Source organism: Zootoca vivipara, chromosome 6, assembly GCF_965207765.1.
Source record: "Zootoca vivipara chromosome 6, rZooViv2.hap1.1, whole genome shotgun sequence".
Lineage (NCBI taxonomy): Eukaryota > Metazoa > Chordata > Lepidosauria > Squamata > Lacertidae > Zootoca > Zootoca vivipara.
Window position 1 is genome coordinate 90,691,988 of NC_142589.1, and position 26,706 is coordinate 90,718,693.

General features: G+C 48.1%; 1 protein-coding gene across 3 annotated transcripts in view; it reads left to right on the forward strand.

Annotated features, from left to right (window-relative positions):
- Nucleotides 1-26,243, forward strand: part of CERS4 (ceramide synthase 4) — a 108,878-nt gene extending 82,635 nt beyond the window's left edge. For all 3 annotated transcript variants that reach the window (XM_035117930.3, XM_035117929.3, XM_088673017.1), the window contains exons 3-11: nucleotides 6,661-6,778; nucleotides 8,159-8,277; nucleotides 10,543-10,600; nucleotides 12,148-12,198; nucleotides 15,562-15,654; nucleotides 17,658-17,786; nucleotides 20,248-20,354; nucleotides 23,319-23,475; nucleotides 25,800-26,243. In XM_035117930.3, the coding sequence (XP_034973821.1) occupies nucleotides 6,661-6,778; nucleotides 8,159-8,277; nucleotides 10,543-10,600; nucleotides 12,148-12,198; nucleotides 15,562-15,654; nucleotides 17,658-17,786; nucleotides 20,248-20,354; nucleotides 23,319-23,475; nucleotides 25,800-25,988 (1,021 nt within the window). In that variant the 3' untranslated portion in view covers nucleotides 25,989-26,243. The remainder of the gene's footprint in view (nucleotides 1-6,660; nucleotides 6,779-8,158; nucleotides 8,278-10,542; nucleotides 10,601-12,147; nucleotides 12,199-15,561; nucleotides 15,655-17,657; nucleotides 17,787-20,247; nucleotides 20,355-23,318; nucleotides 23,476-25,799) is intronic.
- The last annotated feature ends 463 nt before the right edge of the window (nucleotides 26,244-26,706 follow it).

A 26,706-nucleotide genomic window follows, 5' to 3' on the forward strand; every position in this document is an offset into this window, starting at 1 on the left:
CTATACGGACTTTTGTCGGCAAGGTGATGTCTCTGCTTTTTAAGATGCTGTCTCGGTTTGTCATTGCTTTTCTCCCAAGAAGCAGGCATCTTTTAATTTCGTGACTGCTGTCACCATCTGCAGTGATCAAGGAGCCCAAGAAAGTAAAATCTCTCACTGCCTCCATTTCTTCCCCTTCTATTTGCCAGGAGGTGATGGGACCAGTGGCCATGATCTTGGTTGTTGTTTTTTATGTTGAGCTTCAGACCATATTTTGCGCTCTCCTCTTTCACCCTCATTAAAAGGTTCTTTAATTCCTCCTCACTTTCTGCCATCAAGGTTGTGTCATCTGCATATCTGAGGTTGTTGATATTTCTTCCAGCAATCTTAATTCTGGTTTGGGATTCATCTAGTCAAGCCTTTCGCATGATGAATTCTGCATATAAGTTAAATAAACAGGGAGACAATATACAACTTTGTCATACTCCTTTCCCAATTTTGAACCAATCAGTTGTTCCATATCCAGTTCTAACTGTAGCTTCTTGTCCCACATAGAGATTTCTCAGGAGACAGATGAGGTGATCAGGCACTCCCATTTCTTTAAGAACTTGCCATAGTTTGCTGTGGTCGACACAGTCAAAGGCTTTTGCATAGTCAATGAAGCAGAAGTATGGTATATAATGAGCTAAAGAAAATGTTTAAAAATACTTTTGTTAAAAAACAACAACCCAGAAGCCTTTTTATTGGGGATAGTGGGTGAAGAGATACGGAGGGAAGACAAAAGACTGTTTATGTAGCAACAACTGCGGCGAGAATTCTCTTAGCCCAAAAGTGGAAACAAGAGGAAGTACTGAGGAAAGAGGAGGAGTGGCAGATGAAAATGATGGGCTTTGCAGAACTGGCGGAGCTGACGGGAAAAATCTGAAACCAGCACGATCAAGTATTCCAAAAGGACTGGAGCAAATTTATACAATATTAGAAAGGTTATTGCAAGCAATTAACATCACTAGCGGGGTTGTCTGAAGACGTGTAATGAGAAATTGTCTACCTTTCCATATTCAAATTTTAAGCCATTTTGTAATGAGTGTCATTAGAATTGGAAATGCAATGATACAAAGGTTAATTTCGAAAGCCATAAGATGGGAAGGAAGGAAGGAAGGAAGGAAGGAAGGAAGTTGACGGGCTCTAAGGAACCAGGGCAGTAAGGGACGCCGGGGGCATCTAGTCCAACCCCCCTGCAATGCAGGAATCTCAGCTTAAAGCATCCAACCTCTGCTTAAAAACCTCCAAGGAAGGAGAGTCCACAACCTCCTGAGGGAGACCGTTCCACAGTCAAACATCTCTTGCTGTCAGAAAGTTCTTCCTGATGTTGAGCTGGAATCTCCTTTCTTGTAACTTAGGCACCCCCAACCTTGGGCCCTCCAGATGTTTTGGCCTACAACTCCCATGATCCCTAGCTAACAGGACCAGTGGTCAGGGGTGATGGGAATTGTAGTCCAAAACATCTGGAGGGCCCAAGGTTGGGGATGCCTGTTGTAACTTGAAGCCGTGGATTTCAATGGCCGGTTTCAAAGGTTTAAAATAGCATATATTCTTCTGATATTTCACTGTTTCGAAATTCTCCTCTAAGTAAGGTAAAAGGTAAAGGCAAAGGACCCTTGGACGGTTAAGTCCAGTCAAAGGCGACTCTGCGGTTGCAACGCTCATCTCGCTTTCAGGCCGAGGGAGCCAGCGTTTGTCCACAAACAGCTTTCCGGGTCATGTGGCCAGCCGGACTAAACCGCTTCTGGCACAACGGGACACCCTGACGGAAACCAGAGCGCACAGTGACGCGGTTTACCTTCCCGCCGCAGCGGTACCTATTTATCTACTTGCACTGTGTGCTTTCGAACTGCTAGGTTGGCAGGTGCTGGGACAGAGCAACGGAAGCTCACCCCGTTGTGGGGATTCGAACCGCTGACCTTCCGATCAGCAAGCCCAGGAGGTTCAGTGGTTTAGACCATAGCGTTCCGTTAATTAAACTTCTATAGTGCCCTCCATCAGAGGATTACAGGGCAGTTCACAATATAAAAATACACAAATTCACAACGCAGTACAGGTAAGCCTCCTTTGATGCGCCTTTGGGAGGTGCATGACCACAAACCGAACCCAGAAGTGACCCAAAAATGACAGGGAAAGGGGCGGGGCAGGGTCTTTGCAGGCTTTCCTGATGGTGTTTCAAAGGTATGCAATTTCACATAAGATGGAACGTGCGCAGAGGAGGGTAACTAATATGGTCACGGGTCAGGCAGCCAAGCCTTATGAGGAGTGGTAATAATAATAATAATAATAATAATAATAATAATAATAATAATAATAATAATTTTTTATTTATACCCCGCCCATCTGGCTGGGTTTCCCCAGCCACTCTGGGCGGCTTCCAACAGAAAAATAAAACACAATAATCTATTAAACATTAAAAGCCTCCCTCAACAGGGCTGCCTTCAGATGTCTTCTAAAAGTCTGGTAGCTGTTTTCCTCTTTGACATCTGTTGGGAGGGCGTTCCACAGGGCAGGCGCCACCACCGAGAAGGCCCTCTGCCTGGTTCCCTGCAACTTGGCTTCTCGCAATGAGGGAACTTCCAGAAGGCCCTCGGTGCTGGACCTCAGTGTCCAGGCTGAATGATGGAGGTGGAGACGCTCCTTCAGGTATACTGGACCGAGGCCATTTAGGGCTTGAAAGGTCAGCACCAACACTTTGAATTGTGCTCAGAAACGTACTGGGAGCCCATGTAGGTCTTTCAGGACCGGTGTTATGTGGTCTTGGCGGCCGCTCCCAGTCACCAGTCTAGCTGCCGCATTCTGGATTAGTTGTAGTTTCCGAGTCACCTTCAAAGGTAGCCCCACGTAGAGCGCATTGCAGTAGTCCAAGCGGGAGATAACTAGAGCATGCACCACTCTTGCTAGACAGTCTGCAGGTAGGTAGGGTCTCAGCCTGCATACCAGATGGAGCTGATAGACAGCTGCCCTGGACACAGAATTGACCCTGGACACAGAATTGACCTCGAAGTTGAGCTCTAGCCCGTGTTCGGTCGGATTCAGAATTAGTTTTCCGCCACCGGCGCTCTAGCTGTCTCAGCGACTGTTTCATCGCCCTCAGCTCCGGGGAAAACCACGGGGCTGTCCGGGCTCCATGCAATCGGAGAGGGCGTTGAAGGAGTTGGTTGAAGGAGTTGGGTATGTTTAGCCTGGAAAAGAGGAGACTGAGAGGAGATATGAGGGCCACCTTCAAATACCTCAAGGGCTGTCCCATGGAAGAGGGAAGAAGCTTGTTTTCTCCTGCTCTGGAGGTCAGGACTCGAACCCGTGGCTTCAGGTTATAGGAAAGGAGATTCCAAGTCCACATCAGGTAGACCTTTCTGACAGGAAGAGATGTTTGATAGTGGAACGGACTCCCTCAAGAGGTGGTGGGCTCTCCTTCCACAGAGGTTTTTAAGCAGAGGTTGTGTGGCTATCCGCTTTAGCTGAGATTCCTGCATTGGACTAGATCAGGGGTCGGCAACGTGCGGCCCAGGGGCCGGACGCGGCCCACAAAGACTGTTTTACTGGCCCATGAGCAGTCCCTGAACCGAGCCGCCTGCTTGGCAAGTCCCTAAACCCTAAACTGTGCTAAACCGGCGCAGTGCGGCGTGGGGACTTGCCAAGCGGCACCGGAAATTGCGCCTGCGCATGCACAGATACTGGAAACCGCATCTGCACATGTCCAGACGCCGAAAATCGCTTCTGCGCAGGTGTGATTTTCAGCATCTGGGCATGCGCAGAAGCAGTTTCCGGCGCCACAGACATGCACAGGTGCGATTTCCGGCATCGCGCTGCGCAAGTCCGGCCCACAGACGATCTCTGTGGGAGTGATCCGGCCCATGTCCAGTAAACCTTGCTGACCCCTGGACTAGATGATATTTGGGGTCCCTGCCAGCTCTATGATTCTGTCCCCCTTCACATGCCCAAAGCCATTTCCAGAAAACTCTCGCTATTCCTCACTCCCGAAACCCTTTCTGCCTGTAAAGCAGGAGCTCTGTAATGGAGCAATTATCTCTCCGAGCGAAGTTCTCCTGCCTTTTTAGAGCCAACTCATCAATAAATACTCATTTGCCCCAGGGACTGGCTGCGCTTACAGAGAAGCAATTTAGCAATGCCTAAAGGCAGGCTGTTTCAGCTTAGAAGATGAGGACATGAGGTGCCGGTTGGATCCAGTCCAGCACCCCCAAGTTGCAAAAGGGAAAAGGCACTCTGCAGGTGCTCAGAGGCAATCTAGAATGAAAGATTTGGTTCGGAGAGAACTGGGTTCCAATGTCCAGCATCCTGTTCCCATGGGGACCCACCAGATATCCCTGGGAAGCTTGCAATCAGGAAACGAACACAGCAGCGATCTCCCTGCCTGCAGTTTCTAGCAAATGGAATTCAGAAGCATCGCTTCCTCCAGCAGTGGAAGAGTAGCCCACACAACCAGCCTTTTCCTCCACAAATTTGTCCATTTCTCTTTCTAGGTTGGTGGGAGAGAGTTCCAAAACTTACCTCCTACAGGGGAAAATCCTTTTCTTTTATCCACCCAAAATTTTCCGTAGAATCATAGAATTGTAGAGTTGGGAGGGAACCTCAGGGGCCATCCAGTCCAACCCCCTGCAATGCAGGAATCTCAGCTAAAGCATCCATGACAGACGGCCACCCAACGTCTGCTGAGAAACCTTGAAGGAAGGAGAGTCCACCACCTTCCCGAGGCAGACCATTCCACTGTCGAACAGCTCTTATTGTCAGAAAGGTTTACCGGACATGGGCCGGATCACTCCCACGGAGATCGTCTGTGGGCTGGACTGGCGCAGCGTGATACCGGAAATCCTGATGTTTAGCTAGAGTCTCCTTTCTTGTAACTTGAAGCCACGGCTTCGAGTCCTACCCTATACGCTTTATTTGGCCCTAAGCCAGGGGTCAGCAACCTTTTTCAGCCATGGGCCGGTCCACTGTCCCTCAGACCATGTGGTGGGCCAGATTATATTGGTTTTTTTGGGGGGGGGGATATGAACAAATTCCTATGCCCCACCAATAACCCAGAGATGCATTTTAAATAAAAGGACACATTCCACTCATGTAAAAACACGCTGATTTCTGGTCTGTGAACCTGAATGAATCTGTGAGTAAGCGACTTTCATATTAACGTTAATCTTGTGTTTATTCTTTTTAAGAGGGCTTAGAGGGGATTTTACCAGGAAGGAATCTCTAATAGTAAGACTCAGATGAGTCAGCAACAAGCTGATTGCTGCGTAATTTTAAAAGGGCGATGTTTGGAACTCTGCTAGAACATGGAACTTGCTAGCGCAAGTTAGGAAGGAGATCATTAAATAATATACTATATCATCTCCTGCCTCCCTAATCATCTCCACACTCGATATGCAAGAAGCCTCAGCTTACTTGTGACGATCAGAAGGTTTGTGACTGGGCAAGCTCCCGTTGCTCTGTCCCAGCTCCTGCCACCCTAGCAGTCTGAAAGCACACCAGGGCAAGTAGATAAATAGGTACCGCTGCGACGGGAAGGTAAACGGCGTTTCCGTGCGCTCTGGTTTCCGTCACGGTGTCCCGTTGCGCCAGAAGCGGTTTAGTCCTGCTGGCCACATGACCTGGAAAGCTGTCTGTGGACAAACGCAGGCTCCCTCGGCCTATAGAGCGAGATGAGCGCCGCAACCCCATAGTCACCTTTGACTGGACTTAACCGTTCAGGGGTCCTTTACCTTTACCTTTACTTGTGACGACAGTGAGGAAGCCTCATTCTAAACGGCCTCTGTCCTGTATACCTGAAGGAGCGTCTCCACCCCCATCATTCAGCCCGGACACTGAGATCCAGCACCGAGGGCCTTCTGGCGGTTCCCTCATTGCGAGAAGTGAGGTTAAAGGGAACCAGACAGAGGGCTTTCTCGGTAGCAGCACCCGCCCTGTGGAACGCCCTTCCATCAGATGTCAAAGAAATGAGCAGCTATCCTAATTTTAAAAGACATCTGAAGGCAGCCCTGTTTAGGGAAGTTTTTTATGTTTGATGCTGTACTGTTTTTCATATTCGTTTGGAAGCCGCCCAGAGTGGCTGGGGAAACCCAGCCAGATGGGCAGGGTATAAATAATAAATTATTAAATTATTATTATTGGGACGCAGGTGGCGCTGTGGGTTAAACCGCAGAGCCTAGGGCTTACCGATCAGAAGGTCGGCGGTTCGAATCCCTGCGACGGGGTGAGCTCCCGTTGCTTGGTCCCAGGTCCTGCCAACCTAGCAGTTTGGAAGCACGTCAAAGTGCAAGTAGATAAATAGGTACCACTACAGCGGGAAGGTAAACGGCGTTTCCATGTGCTGCTCTGGTTTGCCAGAAGCGGCTCTGTCATGCTGGCCACATGACCTGGAAGCTATACGCCAGCTCCCTCGACCAATAATGCGAGATGAGCGCCACAACCCCAGTCTGTCACGACTGGACCCTTTACCTTTATTATTATTATTATTATTATTATTATTATTATTATTATTATACCTGTAGCGACTCTGGTGGTAAGTGGCTGACAAGCAGTGTTTGACCCCAAGTTGCCTTCTGTTCCTTTTCCTGGCATTTTGTGACCAAACCCAGGCAGAAAACAGCACCTGCTGACCTGACTCATTCTCCTCTGCAGGATTGTCGCTGTGCCGCTGAGCAGAAAAATGGGACTGAGGGAGAAAATACGAAGGAAAGCTCCTCCGAACCCCGTCCTGGAAGCTTTTTACACCACGCAAAGAAAAAGCCCCAAAGAGGTAAGTGACTGCAGAAGTCTTTGCAACCAGGTTCTACTGGTTCCTGGAGGGAGGGCTGTTTTTCTCCTGCCAGATTTGCTATTCTTCAGCCACTAAACAAAGTGGAATGTGAATGTACAGCACCAGCATTTAGGTTAAACACCTCCCCTCCAAAAAAAGAGACACATTATTTATTTATTTATTTATTTATTTATTTATTTATATATATATACATACCCCACCCATCTGGCTGGGTTTCCCCAACCACTCTTGAAAACACAATAAAACGTCAAACATTAAAAACTTCACTGAACAGGGCTGCCTTCAGATGTCTTCTAAAAGACAGGTAGTTGTGTATTTCCTTGACATATGATAGGAGGGCATTCCACAGGGTGGTGGGTGCCACCACCGAGAAGGCCCTCTGCCTGGTTCCCTGTAACTTCACTTCTCGCAGCGAGGGAACCACCAGAAGGCTCTCAGCGCTGGATCTCAGTGTCCGGGCTGAACGATGGGGGTGGAGACGATCCTTCAGGTATACTGGGCCGAGGCCGCTTAGGGCTTGAAAGGTCAGCACCAACACTTTGAATTGTGCTCAGAAACGTACTGGGAGCCAATGTACAGTAAGTCTTTCAGGGCTGGTGTTATATGGTCCCGGCGGCCACTCCCATTCACCAGTTGAGCTGCCGCATTCTGGATTACTTGTAGTTTCTGGGTCACCTTCCAAGGTAGCCCCACGTGGAGCGCATGGCAGTAGTCCAAGTGGGAGATAACTAGAGCATGCACCACTCTGGCGAGACAGTCCGCAGGCAGGGATGGTCTCAGCCTGCGTACCAGATAGGAGCTGATAAACAGCTGCCCTGGACACAGAATTGACCTGCGCCTCCATGGACAGCTGTGAGTCCAGAATGACTCCCAGGCTGCGCACCTGGTCCTTCAGGGGCAGAGTTACCCCATACAGGACCAGGGAGTCCCCCACATGCACACGCACCCTGTCCCCCCAAAACATACAAGCAATTGCATCCAGATCACTTTTTCTACAACTGCCTGGTTTGCAACAACAACAAAAATATAAAATGTTAATGTTAACCATAGATTATAAACCATAGCTAAACCTTAAAGCAGGGGTGTTGAACCTTTTTGGCTGTATCCCTCCCCCCACCCTCCGGGGGCCAACCTTGACAGGTGGGTGGGATAACCTACCTGCCAACCACCTGACCGACAGTCCGCCAAGGCATTCCCATCACCTGCCAATCACCTGTCATCCCATAGGGCGGGCATGTCCAACTTTCAAGAGACTGAGATCTACTCCCACTATAACAAAATGGGCAGTGATCTACCAGAGTTGTTGAGATTTGGGGGATCTACTGCGATGACCTACCTGTTCCCCGGCTTCTTTTTCAGGGCGAGCTTGCCGGTCTGGCCAAGCAGTGCGACTTACAACCCAGGCAGGTGGAGAGATGGTTTCGATATCGCCGTAACCAGGACAGGCCCAGCTTGACCAAGAAGTTCTGCGAAGCCAGGTGAGAAACATCAAAGCACGCACGCTGTTTAAGATCTTTCACCCAGAAATTGCCAGTGTTTAAGATTAAAAGGCCCGAAGACTCTAAAGCAGGGTTTCCCAAACTAGCTGTTTGGTGGACTACAACTCCCATCATCCCCAGTTAGCAGGACCAGTGCTCAGGGATGATGGGAATTGTAGTCCAGAAACAGCTGCAGACCCAAGTTTGGGGAACCCTGGACGCTTGGGGTTCACAATTCTATTATTCTTTGTCTGCATTGCTCAGAGTTGTCAGTTCTGAATCATAATTTCATTAAAGCGACAGCTTTTTAAGTGAAGCTGTTAGATCTGGAATAAGCGCCATACCTATTTGCCTAGCAATGTCCAAGTGCTTTTTTTATTATTTGCTTCTTTCGGCCTGATTCTATTATTATAGAATCCTTTTAGTAGCACCCAATAAATAGTGTTGTTGCATTTAGCAAAATCGGGTAGAGCTATATATTTTGACTCAGGTAGGTAGCCGTGTTGGTCTGACGCAGTCAAAATATACAAAATAAATAAATAAATTGCGCAGTAGCACCTTAGAGGCCAACTAAGTTTGTTCTTGGCATAAGCTTTCGTGTACATGCACACTTCTTCAGAAACATATTTTGACTAAATGTTCTCCTGAACAGTTTGTGCTGCTGCTGCTTCTTCCATGTGACCCAAGATGTCGGGACATTTTAATTATGGTTTACTCATCCTTACCAAAAGGCAAAATTGCTAACGCTGCCCTAGAACAGCCTGTTATCAAAACCCTTTCTTTAAGCGACACGAGCATTTGTCGCTTAAACAATCGCTTTCAAGTGGACTGCCAAATGATAGAATGCAAGATTAGGAAAATTTCCATTCCCCTCCTTTTAATATGGGTTTACTTCTAAAGTAGATAATTTTACCCTTGGAGTTTTGATTCCCCATAGAGATGATAATAGGGATGCGGGTGGCGCTGTGGTCTAAAGCACTGAGCCTCTTGGGCTTGCCGATCAGAAGGTCATAGAATCATAGAATCGTAGAGTTGGAAGAGACCACAAGGGCCATCCAGTCCAACCCCCTGCCGAGCAGGAAACCACCATCAGGTCGGCGGTTCAAATCCCCATGATGGGGATATATATCCTGTCAACATTTTGAGAGCAGAATGGGATGCTAGTGCCTTCAGGAGTGCCAGAGGATTTAAACAGAAATGGAAACAGGAACAGAAGCACAAAAATATCCCTTTATTCATCTCAGATGTAGGACAGATACCATTCCAGTGAATCAGTATTCACTGTTCGAATCATACAACTATAGAGCGGAAGGGACCCCAAGGGCCATCTAGTCCAACCCCCTGAAATGCACGAATCACAGCTCAAGAGTCCATGACAGACGGCCGTCCAACCTCTGATTAAAAACCCCTGAGGAAGGAGAGTCCACCACCTCCCGAGGGAGAGCGTTCCCACTGTCGAAACTGCTCTTCCTGATGTTGAGTCGGAATCTCCTCGCTTGCAACTCGAAGCCGTGCGTTTGAGTCCTACCCTCCGAAGCAGGAGAAAACAATATCGCTCCACGTGACAGCTCTTGAGATAATTTGAAGATGACTATGTGGGACGCGGGTGGCGCTGTGGGTTAAACCACTGTGCCGCTTGGGCTTGCCGATCGAAAGGCCGGCGATCGAATCCCCGAGACAGGGTGAGCTCCCATTGTTCGGTTCCAGCTCCTGCCCACCTAGCAGTTCGATAAGTAGATAAATAGGTACCACTCCGGCGGGAGGGTAAACGGTGTTTCCGTGCCAAAACAAAAATAAAAAAATTCCTCCCAGCAGCACCTTAGAGACCAACTAAGTTTGTCATAGGTATGAGCTTTCGTGTGCATGCACACTTCTTCAGATACACTGAAGCAGAAGTCCCCAGGCGCTTATATATAGTCAGATGGTGGGGGTATTACTCAGAAGGGTGGAGGGAGGGGTGATTGACAGACTGATAGCTGTTGGTGACCGTTAACGACTGCAAATGGTCTGCTTTCGCCAGAAGTGGCTTAGACCTGCTGGCCACAGGACCCGGAAAAACTGTCTGCGGACAAATGCCGGCTCCCTTGGCCTGTACAAAAGTAATTCTACTATGCATAACAACAAATGTGTCCTGTTAGACAAAACTGCTTTGCGGAATGTTGGGAGAACTCAAGTTGTATCCAGTGGATTCCGTTCGTCCGACTTAGTCCTGCTCCCAAGTCCTGACCTCACAGATCTGCTCTGATTTTTGTTTTTCCCTTGCAGCTGGAGGTGCACATTTTACTACACTTCCTTTTGCACCGGTTTGGCAGTCCTTCACGACGTGAGTTGCAACAACAACACTTTTCAGTTTCGTAGCTCCTTATCCCAAAAGGCAGCCCGCTGTCTCAGATGCCAAAACTGCATTTGGGCCGCGAATGCGACCCAAAGCTCAATCTGGATAACACAGAGGTGCTGTGAACGGGCGGCTTTTAAGAAAGAACCGGGGGGGGGGGGGGAATTGCGGAATACGCGAAGGAAATTTTGTAAACATCATAAAACGATAGCATATTATTAGAATAATCAGAGACAGATTAATAAAATGAAATAAGACGGAAGGGGGAAATAAAAGGCTAAAGGGGTATTTCGGATCTGCAGTCGAATAGGGGAAATTTTAACAAACCACGGGAGGCGGGGGAAGGGAAGTTGCAGATAACGAGGTGATATTAATAATGATGTATTTGTTGTAAAATTGAAAACTATAAATGGAATGCGTTGGTTTTTTAAAAAATAAGTAAATAAATAAAATCCAGACGCTAAATACAATTACAGTGGTACCTTGGTTCTCGAACTCAATCCATTCCAGGAGTCCGTTCGACTCCTGAAACGGTCCGAAAACTGAGGCACGGCTTCCGATTGGCTGCAGGAGCTTCCTGCACTCAATTGGAAGCTGCTTCGTAGGTTGGGCTTCCGAAAAATGTCCGCAAACCAAAACACTCACTTCTGGTGTTTGCGGCGTTCGGGAGCCAATTTGTTCGGGAGCCAAGCCAGTCGATTGTGATTTATGAGAGGCAATCAAGTACAACATTCCTTGTTATGTTGGAGAAGACGTGCGAGGGAGTGTTTGGCTCAGCCAGTCGAAACTTCCTGTTCCTCCTGGCTGAAACATCCTTCCTTTTGCATGTGATAGAAGGTTGGTGTGACCTTACCTGTCCAGGTAAAAAAGGACGAGTCACGCAGCACACCTCCCTCTTTTTGACTTCCTTCTTCGTTTGAAGACTGCTCTGCTAGCTCTCAGCTGGCAGAAGCACTGGGGTTATTCCACCATATGGGGTAGATCCACATGTACATACTGTATTTGTAACTAAGTCTGCCTTCAGGGATCCAACTGTGAATTGATGATGCGAGTAAACTTCTTTTATTGACTTTGAATAAGATTGTGGTGTCTTTACTCTTTTAAGAGGGATTCAAGGGAACTTACCAGGAACGTACAATTGAGTCTGAGACAGACTGAGTTGTATAATAGTGAGAGGCTCACACGAGCCTGCAACCAGCTATCTGCTGTGGTGTGCAAAGGGGAATGTAAACTCTGCTAAGTAAAGGAACTTGCTAGCGCAAGTTAGGAAGGATATGAATAAACAATATATCCTCTCCTGCCACCCTGAACATTCCCACACCAAGCTAAAGCAATTTACAGTCGCAGGAGCAGAGTGGGTCCTGAAAATGCCTCAAGGGGGAAGAGATGTTGTTGAACGACAACTCCTAGAGCTCCCCCTTGCTCCCCACAGCCAATCAGCCCAACAGTTGTATGTGCCCAACCCTTTTCCTGTGGGGCTTATGGGACGGTGGAGAGATGTGCAATTATTCTTACAGATTTTTGTCTCCTTACAGAAACCCTGGTTCTGGGACCACCGCGAATGTTGGGTCAGGTATCCACAGCAGGTAAGCAGACGAGAAATTTCATCAGCAATCCGTGAGTTAAGTAATAATAATAAATTGTCCGGATGCTACACACAGATAAGGTGTGCGGAACGACACGAAACCGAAATCCGTTCAGCCTTTCCGAGCGTGAGATTGACAAGAGGCTTAAAACTTGGGTTTTTAACGTCCGAGGTGCTTGAGAATATCAAGGGGCACTTGCCCGGGACTCTTCAATGGGTCTACCTTGCCAGCCTTACCAGGCCCGAACTTGGGGCTTTCTGCCTGCGAGTACTGCAGAACCTCCTTCGAAAACACAGCAAGATTCCAGTCCTCATGGTTCTGAATTAAAGGACGTAAAGAACTTGGGAAGCTGCCTTAGACTAAGCCAGGCCATCAAGTTCCATATTGCCAGCACTGACTGGCGGCGGTTGTGCACGTGTCAGGCAAATCTTCTATTATTATTATTATTATTATTATTATTATTATTATTATTATTAGCTACTCAAGGAAATTTTAAACAGTTGCACAGTCCCCTGCTGGCCTCAAAAGGTCTCCAAGAGACACCCTAAGAGTCGAAAGCAAGGACGCCTGCTGGAGTTTCTCCCAGAAGTGTGTTCCACAGCATGGGGTTGGACTAGATTACTCTTGGAGTCCCTTCTAACTCTACAATTCTATGATTCCACGTCAATGATAGAACAAATTGTTCAAGGCTTCGAATATTGGCACAAGAACCTTGAGTCTGCCCCAGCAGCATATGGGCAGCCAGTGCAGATGTTTTAGAAGAGCTCCCACAAAAAAAACCTATATTATTATTATTATTATCATCATCATCATCATCATCCTCTGCTGGAAATGTGCTCACACAGCATGAGACAAGGGGCAAGAATGGCCTGACTTGCAGCTGAGGCCTTGAACCCGCTCCAGGATCATTGGAAGCCTACGCAATGTAGAGTAGATTCCAGAGTAGATTCCAATGTATAGTTAGCAGAGTAAAAGCTTAAGCACGTCGCAGGGTTCCCAGAGAATAGATATTTCATCCGGCAGAGCTTTACTGCTACTGAAGGCAAATGAGCATAGCGGTCACGAATAATAATATTAATTAATTAATTAATTAATTAATTATACCCTGCCCATCTGGCTGGGTTTCCCCAGCCACTCTGGGCGGCTTCCAACAGAAATATTAAAATACACTAATTTCTTAAAGATTAAAAGCTTCCCTAAACAGGGCTGCCTTCAGATGTCCTCTAAAAGTCTGGTAGTTGTTTTTCTCTTTGACATCTGCTGGGAGGGCGTTCCACAGGGCGGGTGCCACTACCGAGAAGGCCCTCTGCCTGGTTCCCTGTAACTTGGCTTCTCGCAGCGAGGGAACCGCCAGAAGGCCCTCGGAGCTGGACCTCAGTGTCCGGGCTGAACAATGGGGGTGGAGACGCTCCTTCCCATACATTCCCACACATTCCCATACATTCAGGATTGGCCCTGAATCCAGATCAAAGAAATCCAGTTGCAGCAGACTTGACTTAACCTTACTATAACTTATAATAAGACTAGAACCTTAACGCTATGTACAAAACACCACACTAGAACGAAAAGAGAGAGAATGAAGCCCAGACTCCTTCTGGCCTCACTATTATAGTCAGCATGACCCTGACAGAAAAAGCTAACAGGAACAATTTAAGCCAGCTGTGCTCGGCTTCTTGGAAGGATAACCCACACATCAGGAACCTTCTGCTTGCTTCTTTCACACAGAGAAGCTTCCAGAACCCTCTTGAATTAATCAGAATAGGAAAGATCTCTGCACATCATCAGATCCATACTTTCTGCACTAAGGATCTGCGGCAAGATTGTCACAAGAGCGCCTGGGCTAAAATTGTCTATCAGACACTTCACTCTGGTGGTTTATCACCACAACAGCTACTCGCTTTGGGTTTTAGTAAAGCAAACAGTCTAATTTGTCAGCGCCTAAATGATATCGAGAGCCAGAGCAATTGGGCCACAATAAGGAAATTTTGCCCGTGGTATGCCTATTTTCCACCTTCCCATGTCGACTCTCTGCCACCCTATGTGCGTAACCTAGCAATTCTAAAACATAGGTGCTCTTTTACTCTTGCAAGATTGAATGTCTTGCCCTTGGCTGCACTTGAGGGATGATTCCAGTACAGTGGTGCCTCGCTAGACGAAATTAATTCGTTCCACGGGTCAATTCGTGTCACGAATTTTTCATCTAGCGAGTCCCAGTTTCCCATAGGAATGCATTGAAACTTAATCAATGCGTTCCTATAGGCTCTGAGGGACTGGCAGCGGCATGCAACGGGGCTTCGGAGAAGGTCTCCGAAGCCCCGTCCGATGACGGCTGTGTGCAAGGCGGCGGGGGGAGAAGCCCTCTTCTCCCAGCCACCGCCTTGCCTGCTTCCCCCGACACGGAGCGCAACTTCAGAGGTCTCCAAAAGGGGCGAAAGGCGGCGGTGGGGGAAAACCTTCTCCCGCCGCCGCCTCTCGCCTGCCTCCACCAGCATGGAGCGCAACTTCGGAGACCTCTGAAGTTGCGCTCTGTGCTGGGGGTGCGGGGCAAGAGGCAGCGGCGGGGGACAGAGTCGAATCGCAGCGGGCGCTGCTTGCCCCCGCCTGTCCTCCCCGAGCCAAGGGGAAGACAGGCAGGGGCAGCCGCCGCACCGCCGCGTTTCGGCTCCGTCCCCCCCCCCCCCCGGCAAAGGAAGATTAGCTGTCAGCTTCCCGCGCTGACAGCTGATCTTCCTTTGCTGCTTTCTATGGCCGCGCTTCGTAAGACGAAGCGGCGGTCATAGAAAATTTTGTCGTCTTACGAATGCCTCGCGCAATGCAAAACTCTTTCGTCTAGCGAGTTTTTCGTTGTGCAAGGCATTCGTAAAGCGAGGCACCACTGTATATTCCACATGAAAAACCCTTATGTCCTTGTGGACACAGCAGTCCTGAATCGGTGTCGCATGCCCTTCTGGCTTGCCCTCTTTTATTGTCCATTCCGGGTCGCCCAGTCCTTTCTCTTGGCAGATCAAGATGAGAAGGTGACAGCAAAGGTGGCAAGGCTTTTAGCTGGGGCAATCAGACTAACATCCACTATTTGACTATTGATTCGATACCCTAAAATGTATTTTATATAATAGACTTTTTCTTTCTATTCTTTATATTGTTGTTTTATCGCTACGGCCGGTGGCTGATGCAAATGAAGTTTCATTCATTTCTGCACTACTGAGAAATGCAAACTGACTGAGATTCCGGACCAGGCCCAAGGGCAGCCCCATGCAAAGCCCACGGCAGCAGTCTAGTCTTGATATGCTTTTTCAGATTTATCGGAATAACGTTACTTCTCTCTCTCTCTCCTTCCTATGCCTCTTGTTTTCGGCACCGCAGCCTCTGCTCCCCTCCATCTTCAGCTACTACATGCTGGAGCTCTCGTTCTATTGCTCGCTGGTTTTCACGCTGCCTTTCGACATCAAGCGGAAGGTGAGTGGAAGCTTTGGGGGGGGGAGGGCAGTCAGTCAAGACTCGGACAAGATAAGATCTGACTCTCTCCCTATAAACCGCCCCAGACTCTACATTCATCCTCCGAGGCCCTTCTTTGTGTGCCTCCTCTATGAGAGGTCTGGAGGGTGGCAACACGAGAACGGGGCCTTTTCTGCGGTGGCTCCCCATCTGTGGGCACCTTCCTTGCCTGTCTATAGCAGGCATGTCCAACAGGTAGATCGTGATCTATCGGTAGATCACTGGACGTCTGTGGTAGATCACCAGTAGATCAGTGGCTCCCCCCAAAAAAAGCTAAAAAACTGTGGCTCCCCCCGCAATTGCTAAAAAAAACCATGGCTCCCCTAAAAAAACTCAACACCTTTGCCCTGCACCCCTAAAATGACCTGAACCACCAAAAATAGGGCTTTCCTTCCTAAAAAAAAAAAAAGCTCGATGTCGCTTTCCTCCTTCCTAAAGAAGCGCAACAACTTTTACGTGAACCCCAAAAACAGGGCTTTCCTTCCTGAAAAAAAGTTCAACTTTGACCTGAACCCCCCAAAAGGGGGTAGATCACTGCCAGTTTTTAACTCTGTGAGTAGATCGCAGTCTCTTGGAAGTTGGCCACCCCTGGTCTATAGGAACCAGGTGAAAACCTTCCCCCGATTAATACCACATTTACTCGAACGCTTGCCTTTTTCGGCCAAATTATGTTCGCGGATATTAAGGTGCGCATTGGCACATTTACATTCACTAGCAAATACCTTTTTGGGGGGGTGGGGTTCAAGGTTCTGGAAATCAAGATGTGCATTAGATTCGATGGCGCATTAGACTTGATAAATAGGGCAGGCATGGCCAAACTCGGCCCTCCGGCTGTTTTGGGACTACAGTTCCCATCATCCCTGACCACTGGTCCAGTTAGCTAGGGATGATGGGAGTTGTAGTCCCAAAACAGCTGGAAGGCCAAGTTTGGCCGTGCCTGAAATAGGGTAATATTGGTAGATGAATGAATGAGCAAATTAATTTAATTTGGATATGCAGAAGATATTGGAAATAAATTTAAGGAACCGCAGAAAGAGGGGGAAGGAAGTCAGCTCTTGAAATGTCAAATTGATTGTTAAACTAATGAAATGTATAAACTTATTTTTTTATTATTATCTTCTGCATATCCAAATTCATTTAATATCCCCATTTAAATTAACTGTTTTAAATATATACTCTTGTGAAACTTCAGGTTATTACAACAATCCTGCTGGTGTTTTTATCCGTTTGCAATTTATCTGTAAATATTCAATAAACCATTTCCATTCTTGTATAAAATGTTTTGTTATCTTGATTTCTTATTCTTCCGGTAAGTTTCACCATTTCTGCATATTTCGTAAGTTTTTGTATCCATTCTTCCTTTACTGGGACTTTCCACCTCGGGGCAAGTGGCATTCTTTCTGCTTTGGTAACATACATAAATAAATTTCTATACAATATAGTTTGTTCTGTCCCTATAATTCCCCAAAATAAAGCTTGTGTGTAGTTATTTTGAACATATTTTTCAATTCATTGTATATCATTCCCCAGTAAGCTTTAACCTTTCCATGAGACCACCACATATGATAAAAAGAACCTTCTTTCTCTCTACATTTCCAACACTTGATTGATTTAGAGTTACATTCGTACCTTGGATCCCAAACGCCTTGCGAGTCAAACGTTTCGGCTCCCGAACGCCGCAAACCTGGAAGCGGTTTGTGAACGTTCTTTGGAACCCAAACGTCCGACGCGGCTTCTGATTGGCTGCAGGGGATTCCTGCAGCCAATCGGAATCTGCACCTTGGTTTCCGACCGTTTTGGAAGTCGAATGGACTTCTGCAACGGATTCTGTTCGACTTCCGAGGTACCACTGTACTGTATATATTTTTGCCAGTTTACTCGGTGTTACCAACGATATATCCATGTTGCGTCCTCAGCCATTCCATTGCTGTTTCCTCTCTCTCCCCCCCCCCCCCCAACTACAGGACTTCGGCGAGCAGATTGTCCACCATGCAGCCACGATTTTCCTCATCAGCTTCTCCTACTGTGCCAACTACATTCGCATTGGCACCCTTGTCATGGTCATCCACGATGCGTCTGACTGCTTCTTGGAGGTAAGCGATGCCTCTGCCCCAGAAGGGGGAAAGCCCAGAGGGACTGGCCTAGCCTGCTGGTTTGATGCATCCAGGGTCGCCTTTAGCATATGCAGAGGCTTGGGAGGGAAGCTGGGCGCCTAGTGTGAGCAGCGTGCATGCTCTGGGCGGGCCTCTCGACGGCCCGCCAGCCCCAGGCGCACAAGAAGGCAGAGCCGGCCGGCTGCCTCAATGCCTGCAACAGAAAAGCCTGTGGCGTTCCAATGGGCTCTGCTCTGCTCTGCAGCGGCTGTCGGCTTGCCTGGATCTTCCATCCCCGGACTCCAAATCTTGGCCCTGGACTCTGCCTGGCGCCCCTGAGAGCCCAGTGCCTGGGTGCCCTGCACCCCTAGCACCTATGGGTAAGCCGGCCCTGGATGCATCTTCTCATGAGAATTTGCCCAATACCTAGATGTGGATGCTGAACTCCAGCTCCCTGTATCGGCCCCACTCCCAATGGAAATTGATTTCAATCTCTATAGACTTTCACCTTTTCATCATAGATAAGCGTGCCAGCCAAAAATATTATCATGACCTTCTAGGTCTAATATATGTGAATTCTCTAATGTCATCCATTCCTTCAACCTGCAAAGGCAGGATGCCTCATAATATAATGTCATATCTGGCAAGGGGAAAACCTCTTTCTTTTGCATCTATCAATATTTTATTCTCAGTTTTTTCCCCTTGCCAGATCTATTTAGAAATATCTTTTTGCCATACCTTGAAACAATCTGATTGTTTCGAGGAAATTAATTTCAGGCTCAGGGTTGTGGGTTCAAGTACCACGCTGGGCAAAAGGTTCCTGCATTTGCAAGGAGTTGAACTAGGTGGCCCATGTGGTCCCTTCCAGCTTTACGATTCTATCATTCTCTGAAATGATTCCCGTGTTGTGTGTCCTTCCTCCTAAATCTGTTGCCCGTTGGTTTAACTCAGGCATGGCCAAACTTAGCCCTCCAGCTGTTTTGGGACTACAATTCCCATCATCCCTGACCATTGGTCCTGTTAGCTAGGGATGATGGGAGTTGTAGTCCCAAAACAGCTGGAGGGCCAAGTATGGCCATGCCTGGTTTAAGTGGACAGACACTGCTTTGAAGAGAATGAGAGGCCCCATCTATTTAAAGCTATCTGAGGGGAACTGCAGTTTATTAAGGGTGCCGAGAATTGTTCCCCGTTCCCCTCACAGGGAGGTAAGAGAGACCCCGAACAAAAGCTCCTCTAAAGATTTTAGATGCTGCCGAACCTCTTAGCCAAAGACCATCCTAAAAGCTTCTTACGTACATCACAACGTACAATAGCTTCTCTCCTATGCGCCAGGATGCCTGACAATGTTTTATCGATTGCATTACCTGGGCAGCCGAGCCATTTTGAGATTGTAAATACAGTGGTACCTCGGTTCTCGGACATAATCCGTTCCGGAAGCCCGTTCGGCTTCCGAAATGTTTGAAAACCGAGGCGCAGCTTCTAGTTGGCTCTTGCGCTTAACGGAAGCCATGTCAGAGGTTCGCCTTCCGCACAATGTTCGAAAACGGGAGCCTTTACTTCCAGGTTTTCGGGAGCCGAAACGTTTGGCAACAGAGCAGTTTGAGACCGAGGTACCACTGTACTTTAGTTATTGAATCCAGGTCACATGCACCCCCCTATTCATGCACAAATATGAAGACAGGATTTGTAAATCTGCCTAGGAAATATTTAGAGGAATTAGAGAAGCCGAGATGGCTTTGGGGATTTTCCTGCATTCTAAAATAACGTTGCCCTGTCCCAGCTCCTGCCAGCCAAGCAGTTCAAAAGCACACTAAGGCGAGTAGATAAATAGGTACCGCTGCGGCGGGAAGGTAAACGGCGTCTCCGTGCGCTCTGGTTTCCGTCACGGTGTCCCGTTGTGCCAGAAGCGGTTTAGTCCTGCTGGCCACATGACCCGGAAAGCTGTCTGTGGACAAATGCCGGCTCCCTCGACTGCAATTGGTCTTGCAGGAAAAAGCAAGGGGTGAGGTGCTAAAGAAAGCTTGATCATGTATAATGAGACAAGAATCCAGTGTCCTTATTCAGACCAGGTCTCTCCATGGGTTTGCAGTCGTTAACAGTCGTCAACAGGTTCACCACTCCTATCAGCCAATCACCCATTCCCACCACGCTTCTGAGTAATACCCCCACCCCCACCCTCTGACTATACATAAGGGTCTGGTGACTTCTGTTTCAGTGTATCTGAAGAAGTGTGCATGCACACGAAAGCTCATACCTACGACAAACTTAGTTGGTCTCTAAGGTGCTACTGGAAGGATATTTTTATTTTGTTGTGATCTTTGGAGTTTGCAGTTAAAACTCAGAGAAACTTTGCAGTCTGGTCACAGGCTGAACAGTAGTTGCAGACAAAACCTCACCTGAGCCTTCATTTGTGCCCCTCTGTCGTCCCCGTCCCCCCATTTCTCCCCGCACCCTTCTCCAGCCCACGAAGATATTCAACTATCTGAAATGGCGTCGTATATGTGACACGCTTTTCCTCACTTTCTCTGCTGTTTTCCTTTTCACCCGCCTGGTTATTTTCCCCTACAAGTAAGTAAGACATCTTCAAATATCTCAAGGGCTGGAAAATGGAGAAATCTTGGTTTTTCCGGTGGGTGGGGGACCTGTCTGTTGTTGCTTCGCTGTTGTTTTTGCACGCCTCTTAGAGAGATTTTTGATACATATTAAGCAGTATAGAAATCAATGAATCAGTCGAATAATCCCTATTAACAAGTTGGAACATGTGCAGAGGGCAACTGAGCCTCTGGAAACCAAGCCTTATGAGGAATGGTTGAGGAAGTTGGGTACATGTAGCTCAGGCATCCCCAAACTGCGCCCCCCCAGATGTTTTGGCCTACAATTCCCATGATCCCTAGCTAACAGGACCAGTGATCGGGGAAGATGGGAATTGTAATCCAAAACATCTGGAGGGCCGAAGTTTGGGGATGCCTGATGTAGCTGAAGGAAGAGGAGATTGAGATATTATATGTGATAGGGATCAGAAGGGTTGTCCCATGGGAGATGGAGCAAGTTTGTTTTCTCCTGCTACAAAAGGGTAGGACCTGAACCAATCTATTTATGTTATACAGTGGTACCTTGGTTCTCAAACTTAATCCGTTCCGGAAGTCCGTTCCAAAACCAAAGCGTTCCAAAACCAAGGCGCGCTTTCCCATGGAAAGGAATGCAAAACGGATTAATCCGTTCCAGACTTTTAAAAACAACCCCTAAAAGAACAATGGAACATGGATTTTACTATCTAACGAGACCATTGATCCATAAAATGAAAGAAGTAAACAATGTACTGCAGTCACACAATCCATCAATCAGTAGCTGAACTGGGTTCACTACCAAGGAGTGTGGTGGAGTCTCCTTCTTTGGAGGTCTTTAAGCAGAGGCTTGACAAGCATACGTCAAGAATGCTTTGATGGTGTTTCCTGCTTTAGAAATTGGAGTTCTTGGTGAAGTCCAGAAATAAACAGTAAATTGCAAGAACTGGGGCCAGGAGGAAGATGAATTTCAAGTGAATCTTCAAAAGGTTTTATTTATGTAATGAAGAACTCAAATAGGAATCGATTCCAGTATAATAGGCAAATAAAGATAAATTCCAGTGAGAAAATCCCAGGACAAGGCCCTGTTTCGACAATTCTTCGCCAGCAATGTTTTAATGGTCAGAATGTACCAAGTATGTTTGCCTTTATTTTTATTTGCCGATCCCTTTTGATGATTCACTTGAAATCCATCTTCCTCCTGGCCCGAGTTCTTGCAATTTACTGTTTATTTCTGGTGTTTCCTGCTTGGCAGGGGGTTGGACTGGATGGCCCTTGTGGTCTCTTCCAACTCTATGATTCTATGGTTCCACAGTCACAAAAAGAAAAAGAGCTGCAAAAACAAAAATGCAAAAGAAGTAGCAAAAACAGACAGACCTCAGCGTAACACTCAAAACAGAAGTGTGGCACTCAAAACGGAGCACGTTCGAGTTCCGAAAAAAGTCCGCAGACCGGAACACTTAGTTCCAGGTTTGCAGTATTTGGGTCCCAAGTTGTTTGAGCACCAAGGCGTTTGAAAACCAAGGTACCACTGTATAGTCTTGTTTGAGAGATTGAATCAAATGCAGCTTTCAGATCAATGAAACCTGCGTATAGCACACCACCTGGTTTCTTAGCCTACTTATCTGCAAAATGGGCTAGTACAAAGCAATGGTCTATAGTAGATCTCCCTCGTCTAAATCTTGCTTGCTCTTCAGCAAGAATAGCTTCGTCAGTTATCCAATCGAATAGCTTATTGTAAAGATGCTTTGCATATAATTTGCTAATTACAGGCAGCAAACCAATTGGACTGTAGCTAGCTGGATCGGATGTAAGGCCCTTGTTGAATAAAGGGATGACTACCGCTGTGGCCCAAACTTCAGGGAATAACCCAGATGAATCGATAAATGAGAATATTACCACCAACAGGGAGACCCACCAGTCAATGTTAGATTTCAATAGTTCTGGGGGCAAATAGTCTATGCCTGGTGCTTTGCTGTTTTTAAACTGTGAAATGGGTTTTTTGACCTCAGTTATAGATACCAGAAGCCAGTCTGGTAAGTTTCCCAAAGATTTTATGTGCTAAACATGATTTGCCACCTGGAGCGACCCTCTTGGACATAATACCATGGAACCGTTTATTATTATTTTTTTGCCGTACAAAATGTTGGCTTGGGCGTTGCGTCACTCCATACATGCCGGAGCAATGGATTCAAATTTCAAGAAAGAAGATTCCACTTAAACATTAGGTAGAACTTCCTGACAGTAAGAGCTGTTTGGCAGTGGAATTTGCTACCAAGGAGTGTGGTGGAGTCTCCTTCTTTGGAGGTCTTTAAGCAGAGGCTTGACAGGCATATGTCAGGAATGCTTTGATGGTGTTTCCTGCTTGGCAGGGGGTTGGACTGGATGGCCCTTGTGGTCTCTTCCAACTCTATGATTCTATGCCAATATTCCTCCAACGGAAATAGGGGCGTCCTAAGGAAAATTGGGGCATTGTGGGATCAAATCAGAAACCGGGACAGCTTCTGTAAATCCAGGAAATGTCCCTGGAAAATAGGGACATTTGGAAGGCATGCCTTGGACTTAGACCATGGGTAGGCAAACTAAGGCCCGGGGGCCGGATCCAGCCCAATCGCCTTCTAAATCCGGCCAACAGACGGTCCGGCAATCAGCGAGTTTTTACATGAGTAGAATGTGTGCTTTTATTTAAAATGCACCTCTGGGTTATTTGCGGGGCATAGGAATTCGTTCATATTTTTTCTTCAAAATATAGTCCGGCCCCCCCACACGGTCTGAGGGACAGTCGACCGGCCCCCTTCTGAAAAAGTTTGGCGACCCCTGACTTAGACGATCGATAATGCAGATTTTTACGACTCGCATGTGGTGGAAATTTCTTTTAAACTGTATTGTTGGTTTTTAATTGATGTCAGAATAAAGGCAGGGCCGCTCAATGGTGTTTTTGTTATTAATCCCTGCAACTTCCTCGCAGGGTCATCTACAACACATATTACTACTCAATGGAACTTTACCAGCCTTTCTTCGGCTATTACTTCATGAATGCCCTTCTGATGATTCTCCAACTGCTCCACGTCTTCTGGTCTTTCTTAATCATCCACATGGTCTACAAGTTTCTCAAGAGCGGCACGGTAGGGACCGAAATCGGGCGCTGCAAACATTTGCCTAAGTTAAATTGTTGTTTAGTTGTTTAGTCGTGTCCGACTCTTCATGACCCCATGGACCAGAGCACGCCAGGCACTCCTGTCTTCCACTGCCTCCCGCAGTTTGGTCAAACTCATGTTCGTAGCTTCGAGAACACTGTCCAACCATCTTGTCCTCTGACGTCCCCTTCTCCTAGTGCCCTCAATCTTTCCCAACATCAGGGTCTTTTCCAAGGATTCTTCTCTGGAAAGAGAAGAATTAAATTATACAAGTTTTAATGGAATTGTTTATTAATTGTTTTTCATTATAGACGTTCTGCCGTGGTTGTGTTTTGCTGTGGGATGTTGCCGACCAAGTTCTGCTCAAGAGTAGAAATTCACGGGCCTAAGCTAGTCGTGCCCGTTATTTTCCATGTGCCTACTCTGAGCAAATTAAGCTCCATTACAAGTACAGTGGTACTTTGGTTCCGGGAGTCCGTTCCAAAACCAAAGCGTTCCAAAACCAAGGCGCGCTTTCCCATAGAAAGTAATGCAAAACGGATTGATCTGTTCCAGACTTTAAAAAAAACAACCCCTAAGACAGCAATTGGACATGAATTTTACTATCTGACGAGACCACTGATCCATAAAATGAAAGTAATAAACAAGGTGCTGCATTCACACAATCCATCAATCAGCAGCTGAACTGGGTTCCACACAGTCACAAAACAAAAAAGAGTCGCAAAAACAAAAACGCAAAATAAATAGCAAAAAAAAAAAAGATTCTGGCAGATCAGAACAATAATAAACCATCAAGTGAAACTTCACTTTTCAAAATGAAACGAAACCTACAGGAAGATGATATTTTTTTTGTTTTTGTATACTTCCATTTTATGTTTGAAAAATGTTCCCCTACTTTTTCTGATTGCAAAGCTTTCGATCAGATCCTCAAAACTAATGTAGCTTCTATGATTACTAGAGGGGACCCAGGTGGCGCTGTGGGTTAAGCCACAGTGTCTAGGGCTTGCTGTTCAGAAGGTCGGCGGTTCGAATCCCTGCAACGGGGTGAGCTCCCGTTGCTCGGTCCCAGCTCCTGCCCACCTAGCAGTTCGAAAGCACATCAAAGTGCAAGTAGATAAATAGGGACCACTCCGGCGGGAAGGTAAACAGCGTTTCCGTGCGCTGCTCTGGTTCACCAGAAGCAGCTTTGTATGCTGGCCACATGACCTGGAAGCTGTCTGCGGACAAACGGCGGCTCCCTCAGCCTATAGAGCGAGATGAGCGCCGCAACCCCAGAGTCGGACACGACTGGACCTGATGGCCAGGGGCCCCTTTACCTTTACCTTTAAAAGTGATTTTATGATTCTTTTCATAACCTTTTATGATTACTAGAGATAAGGCACCTAGTTATTGCCTAGTTGTTCCACTGGGGTTTTTAATATACAGTGGTACCTTGGTTCTCGAACTTAGTCTGTTCTGGGAGTCCGTTCGACTCCCGAAACGGTCGAAAACCAAGGCGCGGCTTCCGATTGGCTGCGGGAGCTTCCTGCACTCAAGCGGAAACCGCGGAAACCACATCGGTAGTCCGGCTGCCGAAAAACGTCCACAAACCTGAACACTCCCTTCCAGGTTTGCGGCGTTCGGGGGCCAATTTGTTCGGCAGCCAAGCTGTTCGCAAACCAAGGTACCGCTGTCCTTCATCGGAGAAAACGAACACTCAGCTGAGCCATTGGCGACCTTTAAAAATCCTGACGATGGGAAATTTCCGTGGTGCCAGGGGCGTAGCCAGGATCAAAATTAGGGGGCAAGGGGCGGGGCCAAGGCACAGGGGGAGGGGCCACAGTGGGGCAAGGAAAGCCATGGTCGTTCAGGGACGAGGGGGCGCCAGGATCAGCCCGAAATAGGGCTGCTCCGACCCCTTCTGACCCCTCCGCGATCGGCAGGGGCGAGGGGGCGCCAGGATCAGCCTGAAATTGGGCTGTTCTGATTCCCTCCTCCCCCTCCGCGATCGCTGGGGCGGGTGGCGGGAAAGCTGGCTTTCCCTCCACCCGCCCCACAGCCAGCAAGGGAGAAGGGAGATGGCACCGGGCGGGCAGCGGGGCAGGCTGGCCAGCGGCCCTGCTTCTGGGGGGGCAACTGCCCCCTCCTACCCCCCCTGCCTACGCCCATGCGTGGCGCCCCTGATGCCTAAAGCAAGGGCTGATTTTGCTCAATGGTTCATCCAGCCCTGGTCAAGGAATACCCCTTGCCAGCGCTCCAAATCAAACCGCACAGCAGCGGAGAGGGGAAGGGGCAGCAGCCGCCGTTGACCAAAGCTGTTTCTCTCCCGGCAGATGGAGAAGGACCTCCGGAGCGACTCGGACGAAAGCGAGAAGGGGGACGAGGAGGCAGGGCAGGTGAAGGAAGCCAAGAGGAACGGTGCCATCCACTCAGAGCCCAGCAGCAACTGCATCATCAAGGAGCCCCCGCTGCAGCTGAACGGCAGGAGCCCCGCCGCCAACGGAGATGCCAAAACAAGATAACTTGAGCCAGGCACCATCGACTGCCCAGCCTCTTAACCAACCCTGCCCCTGTGTCCATGCCAGCTTGTCTTTCCTTCTTGTAGGCCCGCAAGGGCACGAACTTAGCCTCCTAGCTGAACCTCTGCTCCCTGCAGGAACAACAAACAAAGGACTGTGCTTCTTTTCGCAATATTATCCTGTTGGCGACGTTGATTGCCGCGAGGTCTGGTGGGGGAATGAGGTTGGGTGGAATAAAGGCAGCCTTCCCCCGTTCTATTCAGCCGGTCCTGAATACAGCTTGGCAAGGCTGCTTGGAGCCCTGGTTGGGTGGTTGGGCGGGTGGGCGGGCGGGTGGGCGGGCGGGTGGGCAGACGAGGGACCCATTCGATTCCCACCCAATCGATGGTTTTCGCTCCCGCCAGCCCGCTCCAGAGAGCTGGAAAGCAGGCGGGTTAAACAACAAGGGATCCCAGCTCGCGAATCGAAAGGGGTGGGCCTGGGAGGCGATGACGTCCTCGCGGAAGCTGGGCCGAGCCTCCATCCCGAGGGGACGCGGCGGCGCGTCTTAAGGCAACGCGGGTTCCGAGTCCTCGGTGTGCCTGGGGTTTTTTGCAGTGGGTTGTGGGGTTAGCCAAGAAGGAAGAGGTGGGTCGTCGCTGGTTCGCCGTTGGACAGAGGATGTTGTCGGAAGGCCTGTGTTTTGAAGCTCCGTTCCAGGAGAGGGAGAAGGACATTGCGT